At 50.2% G+C, this 22,087-nt stretch overlaps 1 protein-coding gene and 1 pseudogene across 2 annotated transcripts; one reads left to right on the top strand and one right to left on the bottom strand.

The window, feature by feature from the left end:
• Positions 1–13,728: 13,728 nt before the first annotated feature.
• Positions 13,729–15,386, top strand: PKIG (cAMP-dependent protein kinase inhibitor gamma; the record flags this gene model as incomplete). The annotated part of the gene is made up of 2 exons (XM_079543535.1): positions 13,729–13,879; positions 15,307–15,386. 2 exons carry the CDS (start codon positions 13,729–13,731, stop codon positions 15,384–15,386), a joined length of 231 nt encoding a protein of 76 aa, XP_079399661.1.
• Positions 15,387–16,889: 1,503 nt separating this feature from the next.
• Positions 16,890–21,908, bottom strand: LOC306952458 (serine/threonine-protein phosphatase 2A catalytic subunit beta isoform pseudogene; annotated as a pseudogene). The gene is made up of 3 exons: positions 21,867–21,908; positions 21,541–21,626; positions 16,890–17,454 (listed from the first exon to the last, which is right to left on the bottom strand). The product of its transcript is annotated as a serine/threonine-protein phosphatase 2A catalytic subunit beta isoform pseudogene (transcript).
• Positions 21,909–22,087: the final 179 nt, after the last annotated feature.

Below are 22,087 nucleotides of genomic sequence, written 5' to 3' on the forward strand. Positions count from 1 at the left end.
TTGGAAAGCATCCTGTTCGGTTTTCCCCCAGTCCCATAGCTGCCCCTTTTTTGTGAGTCTGTATAGTGGCCTTAGCAGCTGCGCTAGGTGAGGTATAAAGGAACACCAATAACCCAATATACCTAGAAACTCTTGTAGCTGCTTTGATGTAGGGACTGGGAAGGCCTGAACCTTATCTATAACAGCACTGGGTAGCACTTTGGTCTTTCCTGACCAAACCACCCCCAGGAATTTTACGGACAGGCCTGGACCTTGCACCTTTTGGGGATTTATAGCCCATCCCCTCTGTTGTAAGTAGGCGGTTAATGAATCTGCTGCCTGTCCTACTGCCTCCAGTGAGTCGGATGTCAACAGGAGATCATCAATATAATGATATAGGTTAACATCATCAGGTTTTCTCCAATCAGCCAGGTCACGCGCCACTAGATTGTGACAATACGTTGGTGAATGCACATACCCCTGTGGCAGGACCTGAAAGGTCCACTGCCTGCCTCCCCACATAAACGCAAACTGATCTTGCGATTCCTCAGCAATTGGGATACTGAAGAATGCATTTGCTAGATCTAGGACACAATGATAGGTTTTTATCTCCCTACTCAATGTGTCCATTAGGGAGGCAATATTGGGTACGGCCACATGAATAGGTGGCGAGTCTTATTTAATTCTCTGTAATCTACTGTCATCCTCCATGTGCCATCTGACTTTTGCACTGGCCATATGGGGGAGTTATACGGGCTGTGTGCAGGTCTTATAATGCCCACTTTTTCTAATTCCTGCACCGTTCTCGATATTTCATCTTGCCCACCCGGGAGTCTATACTGTCTAACGTTAGTAATCCGGCGCGGTTTCGGCAGGCAAACAGGCCCATGTTTCACACGGCCTCTTAATATTGCCTGCACCTCCCGGATACTGATACATCTTTGTCAAAGTCTAAACTCTCCTACAGTTGTTCGGAGAGCCAGACCCCATAGAATATCTATGCCCAGGATGTATTCTTGGACTGGGGCAATAGACACCTTGTACTCCTGGGGTGGGAGACGCCCAACCCCCAATTTTAACCGTGTTTGGGTGACAGGAATAGTCTGTCCCCCAAAACCACCAATCATCACTCTGTCACCATCAAATTTCCCCGGATCTCCATAGATAATTGATGTTTCTGCTCCCGTGTCTACCAATGCCATCACTCTCTGAATATTTTTTCGGGACCAATAAATCGTTAATTCTACATAGGGCCTTCGGTCCTGTCTGGAGGCCCTACGGGGACTAACATTCCTTGTCACTCCATGAATTGTGCTAGGGCCAATTCTTTTGCTTCCGACGGCTCAGGCATTGTGGCCCAAGACACCTGAGGTGGCTTTTTTTTCCTATTTGAAACAATAAAATCTTCTAGGTTCCATGTTGTTGTTGGAACCCTCTCTATAGCTCTTACCCTTGATTTCTTAGGGTAGCTCTGGAATTTTTGATTGTCCTTTAGTTGTCTCCAGAGCTGGAGAAGGACATGGTTGGGCTGGCGGTCGATCTTAGCAAATTGGACCCCAGCCCGAATTAAATCATTAAACATTTGTTTTCGGGATACCCTTATGGGTCCCGATGGAGGAGCTCGAGTAGCCGGCATTTTGGTTTTATTTACCGGCAGGACCTCTGCTTCCTCCAGAAACCGAATATTGCGCCTAGTCCGCAGGCGTTCTGTTTCTCCCAAGTCGGCAACTAACTGGGCAGCCTGCTGGACTACGGCTTCTGATGCTACAAGGGGATTTAATATGGAGACTAGGGTGCCGTACAGATGGGAGGGAGCTTGTTGTAAAATTAAATCTCTCATCCCTGCTGAAAATTTAACCATATCAGGGCCATCAAATGTATCTTCATAGATGGCCTCTCTTACACCCAGTTCACGGATATAATTTTGAAGGTCCTCCATGGAGGACCACATGCCTGTATGTAAAGGTATATCTGATTTATTCGGCCATACCATAAGGCAGGCCGCCATTAACCATTCTAGTATGGAATGGTTTTCATCACGATATTGATTACCCACGTATAACCTCTGTCTGAGAGCAGGATGGACAGTCCTGGTGGCCAACTTAGCTATTTCTGGGCCATTCACCAAGACACTTTCTGCCCCAGAATCCCATAGTCTCAATAACCAAGCTGGCACACTTTCTCTAGGCTTCTGCCGAAATCGCTGTAGTAAGTCCATCAATTCTGTTGCCGTGTATGGCCGAGCCGTTACGTGTAAATGAGTCTGGGCAGGGGGCCATTGATCAGGCGGCACCCCTGCCGGTCTGTCCTGTACTTTTTTTGTTTTCTGGGTTATGACAGGACAGACTTCCAGTGGATCGGTCAGAATTGGACATTCAAGGTCTGATTTGGATTTCTTGTTCTCCTGATCAACGAAGTCTGTTGATTCAGGAGTCTGGTCATCATTCATTGAAATGTTACGAATTTGGCCTACGGGAAGATGTAGAATTGGCTTCTTCCCTGTTAAACGCCAAGTTCATGCTCCAGCTTTTCAATGCAGTCTTTCAAAAGCTGATTTTCAGTTTCTAAAGTATTATTTCTTATATCCGCATGATTTAAGGCAGTTAATAATGGCCGTGCCACCATGGAGGCAGCCAGTTGTCTTTCTTTAGTAGTGAGGACATCCTTGCCAAGTCCTTGAAAATAGTCCGCCATGCGATATGGGGAGATATTGCCCATAACGTAAGGGACCCCATTTTTCAATGATAGCAGCTAACTCATAATAGGGCGATCCCTCAAATCCTGGGATCTGCCCTGGAATCATTTTCTCTAGAGGAGTATTGTTCTCCCCCTTGACCCATTTATAGAAATTCCATAGAAAAGACATGATGTTAATTTCAGTATATTCGGCCTGCCTGGCTCGCCAAGTGTATAATCAATAGATATCAAGATGTTATAATCACAATATAATCAAGAGAGTTAGGCAAAGTAGACAACGATAACAAAAAGAGAATAAGTGGAAGAGCTTACCCTTTGGCTAGGCTCACCACGAAACACCAAGAGAGGTGATCTCCAGAAGAGATCCTTCCCCTCTGGTAGCCAGCTCTTCAATAGGTCTAGGAGGCAGCACAGCTGAATTGCCTTCACCTGTGCTCCTGTGGCTGGCTCATGGCTCGCCTCAGGTGATCAATCAGAGGTTCAGGCCGTGACTCAGCAGTTCCCATACAGGGTGAGAGCTCCGATCCCTCAAAGAACAGGATCTCATTGCAGTAAAGCACATAGGCTGGCAGCAGCATAGCAGAAACACTAAAACCCAAAGACATAGATCCGCATCTTCCAACAACTTATTTCTGTACGCACAGTGGCTGATTCTGACCAGGTGTAAAGGCTAAGAGGAGCTAGCAAGCACTGTTTTGCTTCCCCTTTGCCTTACTCTCCTCTACCAAAGAAAAGCTAATATACTTTTGAGCCTCCTTGAAGGCATGCATGCACACACACACAACCCTGCCCTCCAAAAGACAGCTGTGAAAAACATTTTCCAGGTTGTTACCATTTTCTGGGACTCCCATCTTTCAGGACCAATTATCACAGCACTAATCCCTCCGACCAAATGCTAAGCATTACCCCTATCATACAGGGGCCAGACACAAATCAGGTAGTTCTCCTGGGTTCATACAGGTCTGTACAGAAACAAGGGATCAATCTGCAAGTTGATAAGAAACAGCAGAAGCTGTACCACAGCTTTTTATTTGCCCTTTCTGTGCCACTCTGTTTTGTTCTTCATTTTCACATTCAAAGCCTGAACGTGGTTGTTGCTCCACAAGCATAAACTACTCTTCAATCAAAGCCATACACACAGACCAATCCAGACAAGTTTTCCAGCACAGTATCCATTCCTTAAAGAGGATGAGAGAAGGAAATAACGACCAACATGCTTCCAGCCAACTCATAAAGGGAGGTTACTCCCCCAGGCTTACCAGTGCCAGCCGGTGCAATGAGGACGGTCAGCTGCTGCACGCACTTTGTCCCCAGCTCCTCCCAACGGCAGTGACAGAGAGGAACAGACATCACTGCAGGGCTCAGCCCAGGACCTGAGCAAGAAGAGCAGTGTTGGACTATGAACCATTTATTCCCCCATTTCAAAACCTGCACTCCCTGTCAAGCCTTTGCAGCGCTCGTTCTTGGTTTGCTCTGCATGTTCCTCAATGCCTTCTTTCCCAGCATGGCCCTGAGAGGTGCAGTGCTCTGCTTGGCTCCTCCATGCCTGCACATTGCTGGCCACAACCCGCTGCCATAGGAGCAGGCCAGCACTGAAATGCCAACAGTTGTTGATGTTTGCAGTGATGTAATAAGCCAAATATCCCCACCGGAGAGTCATCAGCTTTACTGCCATTACTCTTTCCACAAAGTGTAATTAGTCTGCGGTGCTCATTGCCTCTAGATATCACTGGCAGTAGGAATTCAGAAGGCATTTTATTGGATAACAGATCATTATGTAGCTAGCTAAACTACTCTGCTTGTAATTATGAGGATATTGCATTTTAAGAATTATACAACCTCCTGGTTTAGGGCAATTAGTAACTAATGAAAAATATTTCATCATAATTACAAGTTTTCTTGCACCTCGGAGCCAAGGATACCAGCTGTATTTGGAGACAGGATACCAAATGAGATGGTCTTTCAGTCTGCCCAGGGAGGAGCCCCCAGGCTAATCAGTGATGCATTTGGATTGATGTTTACCTGTGAGTCAAGGTAACAATCTTCTGTCTGCTGCCATCACCTTGGGCAAAATCAAAAAGGACTTCCTCTCTGGATCAAAAGCAGCACCATAACATCTGCTGTAGAGAACACCGAATTCTGCCAAAAAGCACTCTGAGCTTCTTGGAGCATGTATTCATTTTGAAGCAATGTGGTGAGAACTGCATTTGTTTGGTGTGTATATACACGTTCCTTTAGGGTAACAGCTGAAAAAAGGCAGAGGCAATCTGGATCTCAAACTGTGTGCACCATGCTGATGGCAACGCCTTTGCAATTCACTCCTGAAGAGCAGCTATCCATTGGACATTTCCACATAGGTCCCTATAATCCATAGTGCCTAATCTGGTCCTGTAACGCATCAAAGAAACATGAATCATTCTTGACAAGTTACACCCACCCCACTTTAGTCCCACTGCATTGGCTAGCCTCAGCATCAGCCTTAAGCCCCCACACTCTCTGCTTAAGGGAGTCTGCCCACGCTGGGTCCTTGCAGCTCTGCCCATCACCCAGGGCTGGGTGGATGGAATATGGAGCAGAAGATGAGCGGGACATTCCACTTCCAAAATCCTCAACCAGGGCTGTGAGGCCCTACATGGAGGTGAGGCTGGGGCTGCAGAGGTGGAGAAGAGTAGCTGCAAAAGGGTTCCTCTCTCCAAAATCAGCTGTTTTGAGAGAATAGGGGGCTTCCCCAACAGCCCATCAGGAACAGGATTGCTTAGTGATGGCTCTTCTAATTCAGAGCATCCTCATTCCAATTTGCTTTAAGCATCTCCTGGCACAGGTCTGTGGATTTTGAGATGTTTTGCAACTCATCTGGAATGCCAGAGCTTTAAGTGTATGAGCTGTGTGACACAGGAGCCAGAGTGAGGCAGGAAGACAAAGGAGGGAAACAAAGGATCAAAGATTTTCAAAGCTGGTTTTCCTCCTTCCTGCTTTTGTTTTTCCTGATCGGTACCCCAAAAGGGTAATGCATATTCCCAGAGTTGTGGGAATGCTGTTTCTTTTCCTGTCCAGCATTTCCAACAAGCACTTCCCCATCAGTGGAATAAACAATAACAAAAGCATGTTGTCAAATCCTTGCGTCTTTGATTGGATACTGTCATGATCATCATTAGGATTTTCCACTTCTGTAAGCCCGTCATCTGCAGATTTCAAAGTCTTGCAGATATGTGAAACATCCAGTGAGGAAGGCGAGTATTAATAGTTCCACTTAACAGATGGGCAAAGTGACACATAAAAACAGCAAGTGCCCTGTCCTTGAAGCAGGGATGGAGCCACTGAGCAATGTTTGGCTCCAACTATGAGTAAGTTTTAGAAGTGGGCCAAAGAATAAAGAAGAAGGCTGTAGATTTGACCTGGTTTGGAAAGTGATGAATTATTGCAGCCACAGTGATCCACAGCTCAGAGTAGGCAGAACTGCTGAATGAGCTACTGCTTGCATTCTTAAATGGTTAATTTCTTGCTTTTTGGTCTGCTAATATTTGTCCCTGGAAGCAAGAAATGAAAAACAACCAGCAGTCCGTGATGTTCCAAAATGTCCTAAAGCTGAAACAGCTGCTAAAATAAGCAAGTGTCTTGTTGGCTGGGCCCTGCAGGTCAGGAGATTGCAAGTCACCCACAGATGTTAAGGCCGCAGAGGAAATGTCTGAGAGGGGCCTGGGGACCAAGGGAGAAGGCACAGCTGTGCGCAGAACAACACAAGGCAAACCAAAGCAGCTGCCAGCACCAGGCAAGCTTCCCCTTCTGCCTCAAAGCAGTTGACGTGGAAGTTTCACTTCTTTAAATGGCGGGGGGCTTGCAAATGAACATTTGTTTGTACTCGCACTGCCAGCACTGAACCCCTCAAACCTTCCTGGGATGCCAGTCAGGTGCTTGTGTGCCGCAGTGCGCACACATCAAGATGTTGAAAGAAGTAAAACCAAAAGGCAACGTGAGGCCAGGCCACTGGGCAGGTTTTGCTCTTAGACCCAGCAGAGCAAATCACTTAGTGCAACCCCTAAAAGCCTTTCACTGCTCCTCTTGATGCTCACTACCCCCAGATCCCTCCCCTTAGTCACCAGTGGTGGGAAGAGCCGCTGAGCTTTATGCATCCTAACACCAGCACAGACACTGTTTCTTATGTTTGCTTTCCTTCCCCAGAAGCCGCTGCCCTGCTGTGTATGGAGCCTGTCTGAAATCACGCCCAAAAGGAAAGTCAACTAAACCAGGTAGGGATTCCACTACAGACTGATAACATCTTCCTTCATAGAAAAAATTTAATATAAGAAGGAAAAGGGGATTTTCTCCTTCCTGTTTTGCAAAAAGTCATTTGACCACCTCTGTATTCTGCACTACCAGTTGCTAGAAAGTTGCTAAGAGGGAACAAGCGCCTGTGGTTTTGCTGTAATGACTTTCCTGCCGCGTCTTCCATACCTCCCAGCCATGCACAAGCTGTGTCACAGCACCAGCTCTAGTCCACCCTGGCTGGGGACAGTCCAGCATCCTGCTCTCTCTGCTGCCTGCTCTGCACAGAGGGTCAGCCCATCAAAATGCAGGAGCTCCCAAAGCAGAGCTTCTTTTTACACTGGTGTTTAGAGTGAGCCTGCCAGCTCACACAGTCCTTCTGTGCTCACAGCCTTTCAGTCACCTTGCTGCTTTCTTGTCACTCACAATCTGGCTGGACTGAGCTGGTGTTTGCAGATCTGGCAGTGACAGAACTCTGGACTCACTGCTGCACAGACATTCACCCTGCAGGTCTCAGAGCAGCCCACCTCCTGCATCCAGCATCTTCCCACTCATGCTGGAGACCTCCCATGTCTGTCCATGCCTAGGCAGCATCTCAGTGGACCATAAAACACTTGGCAATCTGTTTAATTACAAGCTTTCCCTTCTGCAAGCATCTCTTTGTACCTCCACTATTTCAGAGACATCTTGATAACCACTTCAGCTCATACCTGAGATCCCACTTCCCTCATGAGCAGCATGCAGGGGATTTGCCTTGCTCACAGCAGGGCTCAGCAGCTGCTCCCATCTAATGCAGTGCCCCAACATCTTCCCCCCTACCACAGCAATGCTGTGAGGTATGTGCACAAGGACAGGTGAAGCTCTGTTCAGGTGGGAGCTAAGCAAGGCAGCACAGCACCAGGACTGCTGCTTTGGGTGAGGGGAGATGTGGAACCATGTGGAAGGGCTCAGCTCTCCCTGCAAACTCGTTTGGAACTCCTGCACATCCCACTTGAACTGTCAGCAAGCAGTATGCCAACCCTGTGAGCTACACAAGTGATTTTCCTCCACGCAGCAGCACAAATAACAGGTCAAACACACCCCAGGGAGCAGAGCTGAGCCCATTTTTCTAATTAGCCCACCTCATTCCAGTATAAGACTGTCCTGGTTTATTGCTAGGGAAGCAGACAGGGCCCTTTCCCTAAGGAGGCTGTGGAGCCTGTCATACTGGCTCATGGAGGTGGGCATGAGACGCAGTGTGAGCATAACATCCTGTGGGCTGCACAGGTGGATCAGGCAGGGCCAGGGCAGAGCTGGGCTTGGGCCTCCCTGCCAGCACCATCATACCATAAAAACCACCAGCCCTACATACCTCCACGTTCGTAGAAAGGCCCCACCCAGCAGCAATGACCTCCTCCAAAACAGAACTATCTCTCCAGCAGCTGCTTTCTCTCCAGCTCCCTCTATACACAAGGGCAGCCCTGCAGGCTCTAGCTGCATCTCATCTCTCCCAGGCTCACCAGTATTTTCTCACCTGGGCAGCCCGCAGGGTGCTGGGCACATCCCAGACACAGCCTGGGAGGTGGTGGCACCTGGTGGAATCCGAAGAGCTGTGGGACTGTTGGGTACTTTCCAGCCTTTGCTGGAAAGGTGAAGTGAAAGCAGGGACTTGTTTTTTTTCCCCGGGAGAGGAGACTGTGGGGATCCAAATAGCCCAGCCATGCTGGAGGGGGCAGAGGGGGGTTTCTGTGCCCATTACAGGTGGGAACAATGCACAGGTTTTTCTAGAGGTGGCTACAGCAGCAGCTGTGAGACTGCTACAGCTGAAGAGTTTAAAGTGCCTGCTATTACTCTGTTTTGAAATTTCACTCCTTAGCAGATCTTCCGCACAGCGATGGTTTTGCTCGCGTAAAAGCAATTTCACATATAAAGGCAGTTAGACAAGAGGTTGGGAGAAAGTGAGAATAAAAATAGTGGTGGGGTGGAGCTAGCACTTTGCAGCACTGAAGAGTGCCAAGGGTAAAAGTGCATGGGTGGGCTCTGGGCTGCTTTATGCAGAGCCATGTCCTCCCACATCAGGATGAGCTTTGGGAGGGGAAAATGGGAAGGGAAGGCACCAGCTCACATAGCCTAGGACAGGCTCTGTACCTGCCCCAAATCTGGCTCAGCTCCCTTTGCTGGAAAGGCACTTTTAGGGTACTCCAGCTCTGCCCCAACAGAGATGCTGGAAGTCACTAACCCTGCACATTTGGGGGCTGTCCAGGCCCTGTCTCCCTGCACCCTGTGGCTGCCCACCATGGGGACACCATGAAGCTGTGGGATGTGGAAAACAAGCTCGACCTGGGAACCAAACACAAATACAATTGCTGTCACGGCAACTGTCTCCAGATGCACGGAGAGACCAATTATTTCCATTAATCAACATGGTGAGAAGCTGCAGAAGAGGCTCATAATGCAGATGAGGTTTGGATGCTGAGGGGAGGGAGGAGCCCTGGAAAAGCTCAGTTGTCAAGGAACACTGTGATGTTTCCCATAGTGGAGGATAACAACTGGCATCCTTGTGCAGCCAACGTGAGGCTGGAGCGTGAGCCAGGCCAGCACTGAGTGACGCTAATGAAGCGGTGTCAGTGTGTGCTGGGGGGAGCTGAGTAGTGTTCCCTGCTCCCCTGGGACTGCTGCAGCATGTCAGCCTGCCCTGGGTCCTAGGGGTTGTCTGACACTGTGAAACCCTGCCAGGGCATCTCATGTGTCTGCTGGGAGCCAGGTGATGAACAGGGGGGCTGGAGCTGCAGAGGTACTGTGGGACAGCAGGGACAGGGGTGTGGGTCCCTGTGGCCAGGATGTGCTGAAGGGCAGAAAGGAGGGAGAAGCTAAACACAAGGTGTGTCAGGTCCTAACCCCTACAGGAGCTCCCTACAGGAGCCCAAGCCAAACATTAAATCATAGGCTAAGTAGTGAGTTACCAGTGCTCAAATGATCTTCATACTGCAAAATAAGGCCAAAGTAAACTTTGGATCTGCTTTACACACCAAGCCTCCATCTCCCTGCTGTAAATCCTCCCCTGCTATGTGAATGACATTTTTCCACCAAGTTCTGGAGAACCCTAAAAGTTCTGTTCTTGAATTCTTGCAGTGCATGGAGATGCTGTGATGTCAAACAGCATCACCCAGTTTCTGGCACTAACCTAAGCTCAAGTGCATGGGAGGGTCTTGGGCCATGGAGAGGTCTGGTAGGCAGTGGCACAGGTCTAAAAATACTCCCTAATCCTGATAACCCAGCCATGGAGCCCTCCTGCTTTGATGTGCATTGATGTGCAACTTCTCATGCATGTTCCCAGACCAGAGGCCATGGAAAATTCACTGAAATTCCATCTGGAAGCTGTCAGACAGTTGGTGGAAACCCCCTGACCTCAAGTGCTGACTTCTGCCCTGTGGGATTTTTTCCCTCTCAGCTGGATGAGGATCTCACAGCGGGGAACCTCGCAGCAGACTGCAGGGAGCACAGAGATCCTGGTGCTGCTGCCTCTGTGCTCTACCAGGCTCCCTCTACAGGGAACTGTCTTATGCTGTAAATATTTTACAAGCCCAGCAGGGATACTGGGTGTGTTTTGCTGTTGTTATGGATCTGTCCCCAGCAGGACTGCGCTACTAATAGCCCAGGTACCCAGGAATGAAAGGGGGAGAGACACAGCATGGAGAGATTGAAGGCACCAAAATGCTGTGTGCCCTTGTCCATGCAGGTCTGCAGTACAGGGAGATGTGGGATGTGATGCTTAAACAGAAGAAAAGGGTCAAACCCCTCTTCCCCTGCTGATCTTTGGTAAAAGGTGGAAATTTCAACCCAGAAACACAGCCAGGTTTAGATTGGCTTTGGGGGCTTTATGCTTCCCAGGGACAAAAGGCAGCAGTTTGATCCTTGGCTTGGACACCAAGAGAGCAGGAGCTGGCCTTGTGGGTCAGAGATCCTATTCCAGCCAGAACCCAGCCATGGGCACAGAGCTGTTGGCCCCAGCGGTCACTTGCAACGGGCAGCAGCAGCAGCAGCAGCAGAGATGTAAGTGTGGGGCTCCAGTCCCTCAGGACTTGGGCTTCACATCCCTCTGCCAGCCCTTGCTGGCTGTGGTCATTGGGATGATCCTCAGGTGCCACAGGAATGGAGACATGTTTGTGTGGCTCCAGAATCAGTGGTAGACACAGGCTGCTCCGTGCTGCCCATCGCCTGGGTGTTTAGGAAGAAAGATACGGCCCCATTCCCCACTCTGTAAAGGGAAACAAGGTGGGCTCAGGTGGTTCTTGGGGCCAAGCGATGCCAAGAAGCCACTGCTGTGTTGAACCTTCCCACCTCCTCCCTTACAGCCCCTGCTGTGCTGTGCTGGCTGCCCTAGGGGTGAGGATATCCAAGCAGAACTTGAAGGCACCCTTTACCCTGTCGTGCCACCTGTGCCACAGAGAGCTGAACAGAGTTTCCTCTGACACAAAAGTCTTCTGCAGTTTGTGCAAAGCCAGGTTAGAAGCAGAGCAAAATTCTGAGGAAAGCCTGAGGTAAGAAGAAAAAACTTCCCGTTTAACCTAGGCAAGGGGCGGATACAGCATCATGTGAAGGGCTTCCTTGAAACTGGAGTCCAGGGCTGGGTGTGCCTGCAGAGTCCATCCGAGCCCTCTGACTCAGGTGTGGGCCACATTTACTCCATGGGTGCACGGCTCTGTGTCCAGTTTAACCCTCCCATGGTAATTCCAGGCCACTGTCCACTTGAAAGAGGCACTGAGTCACCTCAAAAGTGTCCTTCTTTCACGAAAAGGTATCCTGGCGATGGACTCTGACTGCAGCCCAGGGCTGGCAGCAGAATCTCTGTAGCTAACTGAATGGGCTGTGGCAGTCTCCAGGGTCCACAGGGGCCCCTCGGCCCCTGGGAAACCATGGCAACAAATGTCTTGAAGATAAGAGAGAAGAACAGGTTAGACCAAATAAGGAGGAAACAAGATATGCCACGTGTCCATTGGTCCGAGATAACGGTAATAGCCCTAAGGCATGGGGAAAGTTTTAAGAAGGATGTGCTCCTTGCAATTAACGCAATTTTGCTGCTCACCATATTGGTGTCATGAAAAGCGTGCGAAACTGACTGGGGCTGTCGGAACACTTTCACAAGGGGACTTCAATCAGGGTCGCCGAAACAAAGGCGACAAATCTCATCCTTGTGCCACCCCTGTGCCTGTGGAACTCAGACTGCTGCAGCCCCATACATCCTGCTTCATTCCCGTCCTCACAAGATATTATGGAAAAATAAGCTGAGGCCAATCAGCAGGTTTGGCAGAAAGAGCTTATGTCAGCACGGTGAGTGAGCTTGAAACTGCGGGGTGTGGGGAGCTGCCACACAATGACATCCACAGTGACACTGCTCCAAATGAGCTGCACAGGCACGGAGCCCCTCTTATCCATGGCAGATGCTAACAGTTCCCCCATTTAAACCCTACCGATACGTTTTGCATCTTCCTGGAACCGTGAAAACGCTCCTTGAAAAAATCAGGTTTCCCCCTGAAAATGGTGGCGACGGTTCCATCACCCCTCCGGGCGGCAGCAAAACGAGGGGAAGCGAAAGGCAGCGCCCGGAGAGCCGCGCACCGGGAGCCGGCGGGGCCGCCCCGTGAGCACCGGGCACTGCCGCGGAGCTCCGGCGCCATCTCCCGGTGGCTTCTGCGGGAGCACTCGGTCCGTGCGTCGTTCAGTGCGTTCAGACGGCTTCTCCGGTAGGGAGATGAGTGTTGAGCAGCTTTTGTGCAGGAGCCGAACAAATGTCTCAGTGGGACAGCAGCGCCGTGACACAAAAGCAAGTGGATGCAAGATGTTACGCTTTTTTCATTAGCCAGCGGTGTTTCTGATCGGCTCCTCCTCCAAGTACTGACAAAACCAGCAGGGCAGTGGGCAGAACAAGTGGGCCACTGATCTCCAACTTCCACACAGAAAAGCAAGCCGGGAGCCAGGCTGAGTGAACAGGAGAAGGAAGCAGGAGCACCGGATTCCCAGCACGGAGGCAGCACGTGACCTGCTGGCACCCAGGCACTGGGATGCTTGCAGTGTGTTCCCAAAGCTGCCCAGCTCCCCGCACCGCACGCTGCCAAACCAAACCCTCAGCTAAATGAAGCCCTGAACACCCATCAGGCTGTACCAGGAGCTGGCTGGTGGCTTGTGCTCATTGTGAGCCTTTCTTTGCACTCTGTGCTTGGCACAGGGGGGAGCAAAGGGATCCAAAACCCTTGCAGTAAGGTTGATTTTCACAGGGTAAAGTGCTGCTTTTCTCAAAGCTGTCTCACTTGACACATGAATGTGACAAACACAGCAGCACTGATGCAACCCCAGTGCCTGCAAAGCTCACGAGCTCCTGGACTGTTTGGGTGAGTGCATGCTAGAGCCCTGTTCCTGATTACAAATTCTGGTCAGTTCACCCCTTCCCACCGCAGAGCCAAATTCAGCCTCCATTCAAAGCTCCCAGGGCAATTTAAGGAGGAAGGAGGGCTTAGGCCAAGCTGACATCAAGCTGAAATGCAGAGCTTTGAACCTAAGGCAGCCCCCTTTCCCCAGAGCAGCAGGCACATGGTGACAAAGCTGATGACAGCAGAGCCAGCAGCAGCTCATTACCTGAGAGTTCAAAAGCTGCTCTGACAGGGCGCGGAGTTACAGGGACTATTTTTTCATGCTGTAATTTAACTCCGTGCAGTAACCTAACCCAGATAGAGCCATGGCTCAAGGCTGGCCGAGCACCCTCAAGCTCAAAGCTGTTCTCTCTGCAGGATTTTGAAGGAGCATAGAGATGCGATGGAGGTAGAGTCCAGCACGTACACAGACTTCATTTCCTGCGACAGGGCTGGCCGGAGGAACGCTGTCCATGACATCCAGCGGGATGCAAACACCATCAGCATGCGCAAGCTGACCAAGGACATCGGCGAGCTCGGCGTCGAAGGGGCAGGTGAGGGGCTGCAGGCACTGGGGTGGCTCAGGACACCCCGCCTGGGTGGGCACAGCCTGAAACTACAGCAAAGCAAAGTCCCTGGGAGCCAAGTGTGGTGGTGTTGGAAATAATCCAAGTAATTTTGTCAGGACGGTATCTCTGATAAAAGCAGAATTTATTCGCGATTGCAATGGCGGGCGTCCTGCAAGTAGGAGCGCGCCTATGGACACAACATGACAGCCTTTAGACCCTGTTTTCTCCCCCTTGCCTGCCCCCTCCCCTGTTTCCCCACTGGCTGGGTACTCCAGGTTCACAATCTTATCAGAAGGTTTACATTTACTATTTACTTGTTCATTTATTGGTTATCTGGTGCCAGTCAGCAGTCATCCTGTTGTTTCCAAGGTGTCTCGGTGCTCTCCTTGTCCTATTGATATGGTGATTTTCTTTAAAGTCATCATCGTTAAACAAAGAGCACTGGGGGATGATGGCAGGCCTTCCCAATGTCTCTTCAGGCGCTTCCTCGGGCATGCCATGGCTTGTTCTCTGGTTTGCTCTCGTGCAGGATATTCTTGCCGTGTGTAATGACAAAATATACATATATACATATATACAGAGTGCGCGTTCCTGGGAAGGTTCGTCTATACGATAAGTGATGCAAACTTATCAGAGATCTTCCCCAAGTTAAGTAGAAGGACTCCCAAAAAGAACTATGATAACGGAGATCATAAAATAAAAATAATATTATACAATTCTAATGCAGAAACAACACTTGATTCCCACAGTGGGGGACACCTGGGAGGATCTTTTGCAACCAGCGCCATGGTCCCAGTGCATAGCCACCAAATCCAAGGCCTGTCTTTGGTTGCTTTGTAGGGGTACTGGTGTTCTAACAAAGCAAGCACTGAGAAACAGACTTCTCAGGGCCTCGTACACATTAGATGCACCTTTGGCTTCATAAAAATCAAGTGTGTATGTGAGGGGGTGTGGTGTAACCCCAGCTGTAACTCCTAAAACGATGTCTGGGCATCTGTTTACAATAAGCACTAACTGGATCTCAGCTGGCAGCAAGCAAGCTGGGTACCTGCCAGGCTGCCCATGTGCAGCTTGCCCTTTACAGGTTAAACACAGACAACACACTCCTGCTTTGAAAGGGACTCTTGGTTTAGAGCTGTTCTATTGATGCACCCTGAAATAAAGTCCTGACACTTTCTTTTGAGCACTGAAGTTCCCTCTCAGCATTGCCAGATACTCTGTTTTGAGAAGGGCTTGTGCTCTGAGAGCATGATGAGATAACCCAATACATTTAAGCTGAATATCTGGCTCCAGGTGGGCTGCAACAGGGCTTCAGCTGGCAAGCTGAATAAAACCAGCTGTGGTTGATGCCTGATCACTCACGTCCTCAGCAGACTGTAACTGTGCTTTCCTCCCACTCCTCCCTTCTGCAGAGAGTGAAGAAGCCAGCACCTCTTCTGAGAGAGACCCTGCAGCAAGACCAAAGGAGCAAGAGAGCAAATCCTCCCCATGAGAGCGCACAGGGGGTGGGATGGGGCTGCAGGAGGGGCTTGCTGTGAACGTTAAGCAAGAATTTGTTATTGAATCTGTGGACAAAAGCCAACCAGGACCAGCAAGATGTCTGTCACATGCCTCTGCTGCAACCTTTTTGTTTCAAGAACTGCAAGATACTGCACAAGGACTGGCACCTCCAAAAGACTTCTGCTCCCATCCCTGATGACTTAGAGCAACACTGCAGTGTTTGTAGTGATATGAGCCATTCTCAAGATGCCTTAGCTGCAATTTTCCCCTATGGGAAAAAAATATTTCAGTAATAATATACACTTTCCTGTCCGAGGTACCTTCCCCCTTTGCAAATTTAGACTATTATTTATTCTGTTTCTGTAGGTTAGAGGTTTAGATGATTGTTTTCTCCACGCACTGCCCTCATCCTGCATCTCACCCCTGAGCTGGCCTCTGGACCAGGGCAGGCAGCAGCAGGCACCTGCCAGCCCTGCACCTCTGGCCAGACCCATGCAGCCCTGGGAAGGACCAAAGCACAGCCCCACGTGGATGAGCTCCACTGACAGACCCAGCAGCATCAGCATCTTTTCCTTTGGGCTTTAGCGTTTTACGGTATTGTTAAGGGGGGGAGGAGGGAGGGAGAAACATTTTGCTGTTTTGACTGTTGAAATTCAGGCTTAACTTTGCAAGCTGTTAGCTGAGATTATCTCTGGTAGGATCTCACACCATTCTTTTAGGAGACCTGTTTTGTGTTAAAGACGGTTTGATAAAACTATATAAGCTGTTGGAATAAACAACACAGCCTTTAAGTACTGAAGGTGTTCTGCCTGGATGTTTCTTCTTCCTTGGTTTTGCCTTGTGACAGATCAGGCTGCAGAAGGTAACACTAGCCCCTCATGGGCAGATTGGAATCCATATTACAAGCAAGGACATCCACTGCCCGCATTTCCCCACCCAGGGGCCTGGCAAAGCACTGGAACAGCTGCAGCCCCACAGGCATTGCTGGGTCCTGAGCAGGGCAGGGGCTGATGTGAGGAAAGCTCCAGTGGTGACACAAGCATCTCCTCCACAACCTTGGAAAGAACTGAACACATGTTTGGGATCTGTCAGAGCAAACAACCCCATAAATAAGCAGAGAAGTTGCTGCCAGACAGAGGGCGAATTGCCCCCGGGTCTCCAAGAAGCAGTGGCCACAGGGTCAGGACAGAAATGGATGAGACAGCGACCTACACAGGAACAAGGACTTGGCAGCCTGGCGGAGGCTTCATCTGACTACAATATGACTACAATACAGCAGGCAAACTGACTGTTGGACTGATTGGTAGAGGATATATAGTGTTGTAAGGAATTCAGTCTCAAGTTGTGCTGAACGCTCTTTGTCCTCAGTATGGCACATTTTGGTCCATGAAGGGGATTATAAGTAGAGACGAACCCCGATTTCTGACAGAAACAAGTAAATATTGTTGCTCTTTAAAACACCAGGCGTACTTCCTTCTAAAAGGTTATGAGAGGTTTATAGGAAGTAGTCTGGGGTACGACGGGTGACATGAGGCTCTCCACGACGAGGTGCTGGGTCAAACTGAAGGAAGGAATATTTTAAAGTGTCATCTAGTTCCATGATAGTGGCCTGCCCACAGCGGTAGCAGTAATTGGGCGCACTGAAAATGGTCACCACATTTCGGTCGTGGCACCAGTTATAACCCTCCATGACAAGTTGGTGAGCACGGGAAACCAGTGTAAGACCATTGGCATGGTTAAATGTTTCAGAAATGTCTTGCCCAAACATGTAGCCGGCACCACGTGGAGATATACCCCAGCCGCCACGATCATCTGGATCCGACCACAACAGATCACACATTGGACCCTCATGTGGAACTTCCTGCAGGCGGTCCAGAGCCCTGATATGATCCAGTGTATCTATGGATGGAGAGAGGCCACCGTGGAGACAGAATATCTGGCCATCTACTAGAGCTGTAAGCGGAAGATCATCAAACAGATCTGTGAAATACTTCCAGACATTGGCATTGCCGTATTTCTGCAGACATTCATCATAAAAGCCACACACTTGTGTAATTTGTCTGCACCAAGGAAGCTGCCAGGATACTATTACAGCTCTGTTCCCAGGCGGTGCCAAGAGCCTACCCCCTTCTACCCTTGGGGCAAACCAGCAGGTAGCTCCTGTCCTGGCTGACGGTATAATTTGGGCTTTAAGCTCCATTTATAGCTCTCCTTGCTTCCACTGAGCAGTAATTTTGTTCAGATATGCACATGAAGCAATGGAAGGGTGGTGCAGAAGGACTGCACACCACACATGACCCCCAGAAATCAAGCGGGAGCTAATCTTGAGTCTCCCTGGTCAGAAGATAGCTCTCGCCGTTATATTTAGCCAGGTCACTAGTGACCCCTCAACCCGCCCTCTGTGCCTCAGAGCACAGGCATCAGGTTCCCCTGCCACTCATCTGCCTGCACTGAGACTATAGGCACAGCATGAATCCAGCAACATCGTGACTTGCAAAGCTGCTGAGCACACAGATGCTCTGGGCCTTTGATTTCAGATGGAAATTCAGCATGCAGTAACTCCCAGAACTCTAAACTAAATGTACTAAAGGATGGGGGACTCAATGAGAAAACACCTGATAAAGCAGTCCAACAGCATCACAGCCCAGGCTGCACCACTTGAGGGAGCATCAAACAGCTGTGCAAAACTCAGGAAACAGAGAGAAAACGTAAACCATTATTGATGCACATCAGAAAAAGTGAGAGCACGCAGTGACAACGCTGCTGCTTTGAAGGGTAAGAGGCATTTCTGTGATTACTGAAGAGACACATGAGGTTGGAACAACATGCATCAACAAATCCAGCTTGCAAGTCTAACAGGAGGGGTACTTTCCCTCTTCCCTGCCCTGCATTAAAGCTTTCAAGGCAAAGTAGTAACAGGAGGAGGCAGGCTGCCAAAGCACCACACCGACCCACTGACCCAAACAGGGGTGTGACAGCTCACACCAAAGAGCATGGAGGAGGGCTCCTGCCAACTCCCTTGAGCAGAAAGGCAAGAGCATCAGTTTTCATATAAATTTGTTAATTTATTAAACAGTTTCTCTCCTTGCTTGGTCCAAAAAAAGCTTGGTTCTAACAGCAACATTCTTAAATGTAATGATTTATCATTTTATTTATAAAAGTAAGAAATCCACTCTCTCCTATTTGTAGATATGCACCATGTATTTCAGAGATGAGTATAAGACAGATAAACTGTCTTATGCTGTAAATATTTTACAAGCCCAGCAGGGATACTGGGTGTGTTTTGCTGTTGTTATGGATCTGTCCCCAGCAGGACTGCGCTACTAATAGCCCAGGTACCCAGGAATGAAAGGGGGAGAGACACAGCATGGAGAGCTTGAAGGCACCGAAATGCTGTGTGCCCTTGTCCACGCAGGTCTGCAGTACAGGGAGATGTGGGATGTGATGCTTAAACAGAAGAAAAGGGTCAAACCCCTCTTCCCCTGCTGATCTTTGGTAAAAGGTGGAAATTTCAACCCAGAAACACAGCCAGGTTTAGATTGGCTTTGGGGGCTTTATGCTTCCCAGGGACAAAAGGCAGCAGTTTGATCCTTGGCTTGGACACCAAGAGAGCAGGAGCTGGCCTTGTGGGTCAGAGATCCTATTCCAGCCAGAACCCAGCCATGGGCACAGAGCTGTTGGCCCCAGCGGTCACTTGCAACGGGCAGCAGCAGCAGCAGCAGCAGAGATGTAAGTGTGGGGCTCCAGTCCCTCAGGACTTGGGCTTCACATCCCTCTGCCAGCCCTTGCTGGCTGTGGTCATTGGGATGATCCTCAGGTGCCACAGGAATGGAGACATGTTTGTGTGGCTCCAGAATCAGTGGTAGACACAGGCTGCTCCGTGCTGCCCATCGCCTGGGTGTTTAGGAAGAAAGATACGGCCCCATTCCCCACTCTGTAAAGGGAAACAAGGTGGGCTCAGGTGGTTCCTGGGGCCAAGCGATGCCAAGAAGCCACTGCTGTGTTGAACCTTCCCACCTCCTCCCTTACAGCCCCTGCTGTGCTGTGCTGGCTGCCCTAGGGGTGAGGATATCCAAGCAGAACTTGAAGGCACCCTTTACCCTGTCGTGCCACCTGTGCCACAGAGAGCTGAACAGAGTTTCCTCTGACACAAAAGTCTTCTGCAGTTTGTGCAAAGCCAGGTTAGAAGCAGAGCAAAATTCTGAGGAAAGCCTGAGGTAAGAAGAAAAAACTTCCCGTTTAACCTAGGCAAGGGGCGGATACAGCATCATGTGAAGGGCTTCCTTGAAACTGGAGTCCAGGGCTGGGTGTGCCTGCAGAGTCCATCCGAGCCCTCTGACTCAGGTGTGGGCCACATTTACTCCATGGGTGCACGGCTCTGTGTCCAGTTTAACCCTCCCATGGTAATTCCAGGCCACTGTCCACTTGAAAGAGGCACTGAGTCACCTCAAAAGTGTCCTTCTTTCACGAAAAGGTATCCTGGCGATGGACTCTGACTGCAGCCCAGGGCTGGCAGCAGAATCTCTGTAGCTAACTGAATGGGCTGTGGCAGTCTCCAGGGTCCACAGGGGCCCCTCGGCCCCTGGGAAACCATGGCAACAAATGTCTTGAAGATAAGAGAGAAGAACAGGTTAGACCAAATAAGGAGGAAACAAGATATGCCACGTGTCCATTGGTCCGAGATAACGGTAATAGCCCTAAGGCATGGGGAAAGTTTTAAGAAGGATGTGCTCCTTGCAATTAATGCAGTTTTGCTGCTCACCATATTGGTGTCATGAAAAGCGTGCGAAACTGACCGGGGCTGTCGGAACACTTTCACAAGGGGACTTCAATCAGGGTCGCCGAAACAAAGGCGACAAATGGTGCCCTGTGTGACGACGTCTCATTTGTGGAAGTGTGACAGCCGGCTGCGGGACGGACGCAGGAGCCTGCCGTGGGAAGGCGGCGGAAGAGCCGGAGGGGCTGAGCCCCTGGGGCTAAAAGCAGCGCTGCGAAGTTATCCCACCACGGTAGCTGGTGGAAGGTCGTGGAGGGTCAGAATTCCCTGGGCGACGATGGAATCCGTCACTAAGGTATTATATCAAGCCTGTAAAACGTACTGCGGGAAAACCGCCCCTTGTAAGAAGGAGGTGGCCACCGTTCTTTTCTTGAAAAGGAGGGACTTCTCTCTTTTCCTTATCAGATTTATGACTCCAGCAAGTGGGACTCTTTGACATTAGCGCTCGCTCAGAGAGCTATGTCGTCCCAAGGGGCGTCGGTGCTTAAATTTTGGGGTCTGATTCGGGGGGCTTTGAAGGCAGCGAGGGAAGAAAAGACTGCCAAAAACCTTGCCAGAGATCTGTTGGGTTTGGATCCGGGCGGGGGGTGATCACCGCGGCCGGGAGACTCTAACGCCTTCAAGGATCTGCCCCAAGACAAGAAGGTGCCGGAGGCACCGACCACGCCAGAAACACCAACACCGGAAAAGAAGGAGGAAGAGTCGCCATCATCGCCGACGGCTCCGCCCCCGTATCCTCTCCTGTACCCCTCTTTGCATGGCTTTCGTCAGGGGGAGGATCCTACCCGGGGAGGGGCAGGGGCCGACGGATTGATGGCTGCGGCTCCGTCCTCAGGGGCCGAGCGATCGATGGTTGCGGCTCTGCCCCCGCCACCCGTTCCGCCCTCCCAAACGGCCAGGGTCCCAGCTAACTTGGGGAAAGGGGCCTTATTTATCGATTGGGGCCGGGTAAGGGAGGAGATGAGAGCGGCGGACCTTTTGGATGATTATAAGGCATTCCCTGTAGAGATCAGGGGACAGGGACCCGTTTGGATTCCTTTAGATCCAAAGGCGGTAACTCGCCTCACTGAGACAATAGGGAAGAAGGGTTTACGATCACCCGCTACACTCTGCACTGGAGGCAATTATGGCTCCCGGGCCTTTGCTTCCATACGATATAGAGGGCCTCATGCAGGTGTTACTTGAGCCAGCGCAGTATATGTTATGGAAGGAAGAGTGGTCGGCACAGCTCAGGGCTGTAGTCGCAGCAGCGACACGTAACCCACAACACCCAGCAAATGGTAGGGAACAGGGAGAGGTAACTCATCTGACATGGTTGTTAGGGTATGGGGAAGGGATGATAGGGTCCCCTGAAGGCCAGTTCAGACACCTTCGCCCAGGAGAGCTGATGGCAGCCACAGAAGCAGCTCTGACAGCCTTCAGAAGGTTCTCCAGGACAGCTGAACCTTCTGCTCCCTGGGCAGAGATAGCCCAGGGTCCATCTGAGTCATTCTCGGATTTTGCCAATCGATTGATTCGGGCAGTAGAAGGCTCAGATCTGCCAAAGACTGCCCATAATGCAGTAATCATGGATTGTCTTAAGCAGAAATCACACAAAAATGTTAAGGATCTTATTCGAGCCGCTCCCAACGACCTCAATACTCCGGGAGATATCATTAGGTATGTACTGGAGAAACAGAGAACGACGCCCCTCACCAGTGAGGGATTGGCAGCAGCGTTAGTAGCGGCGATGGCCATGAGGGAGGATCAGAGTAGGGGACTGCGTTTAAGTGCGGACAGTTTGGTCACTTCAGAGCCCAGTGCCGAGCCCCTGAGAGGCAGAAGGGAGAAGCGGCACCAGGCCAGATCTGTCAGGCCTGTGGGAAACTAGGCCACACTGTACGCCAATGTCGGAAGTTTGTCAGTGCCCCAGGGAA

This window comes from Tetrao urogallus (assembly GCF_951394365.1).
Source record: "Tetrao urogallus genome assembly, chromosome: 16".
NCBI classification, from domain to species: Eukaryota; Metazoa; Chordata; class Aves; order Galliformes; family Phasianidae; genus Tetrao; species Tetrao urogallus.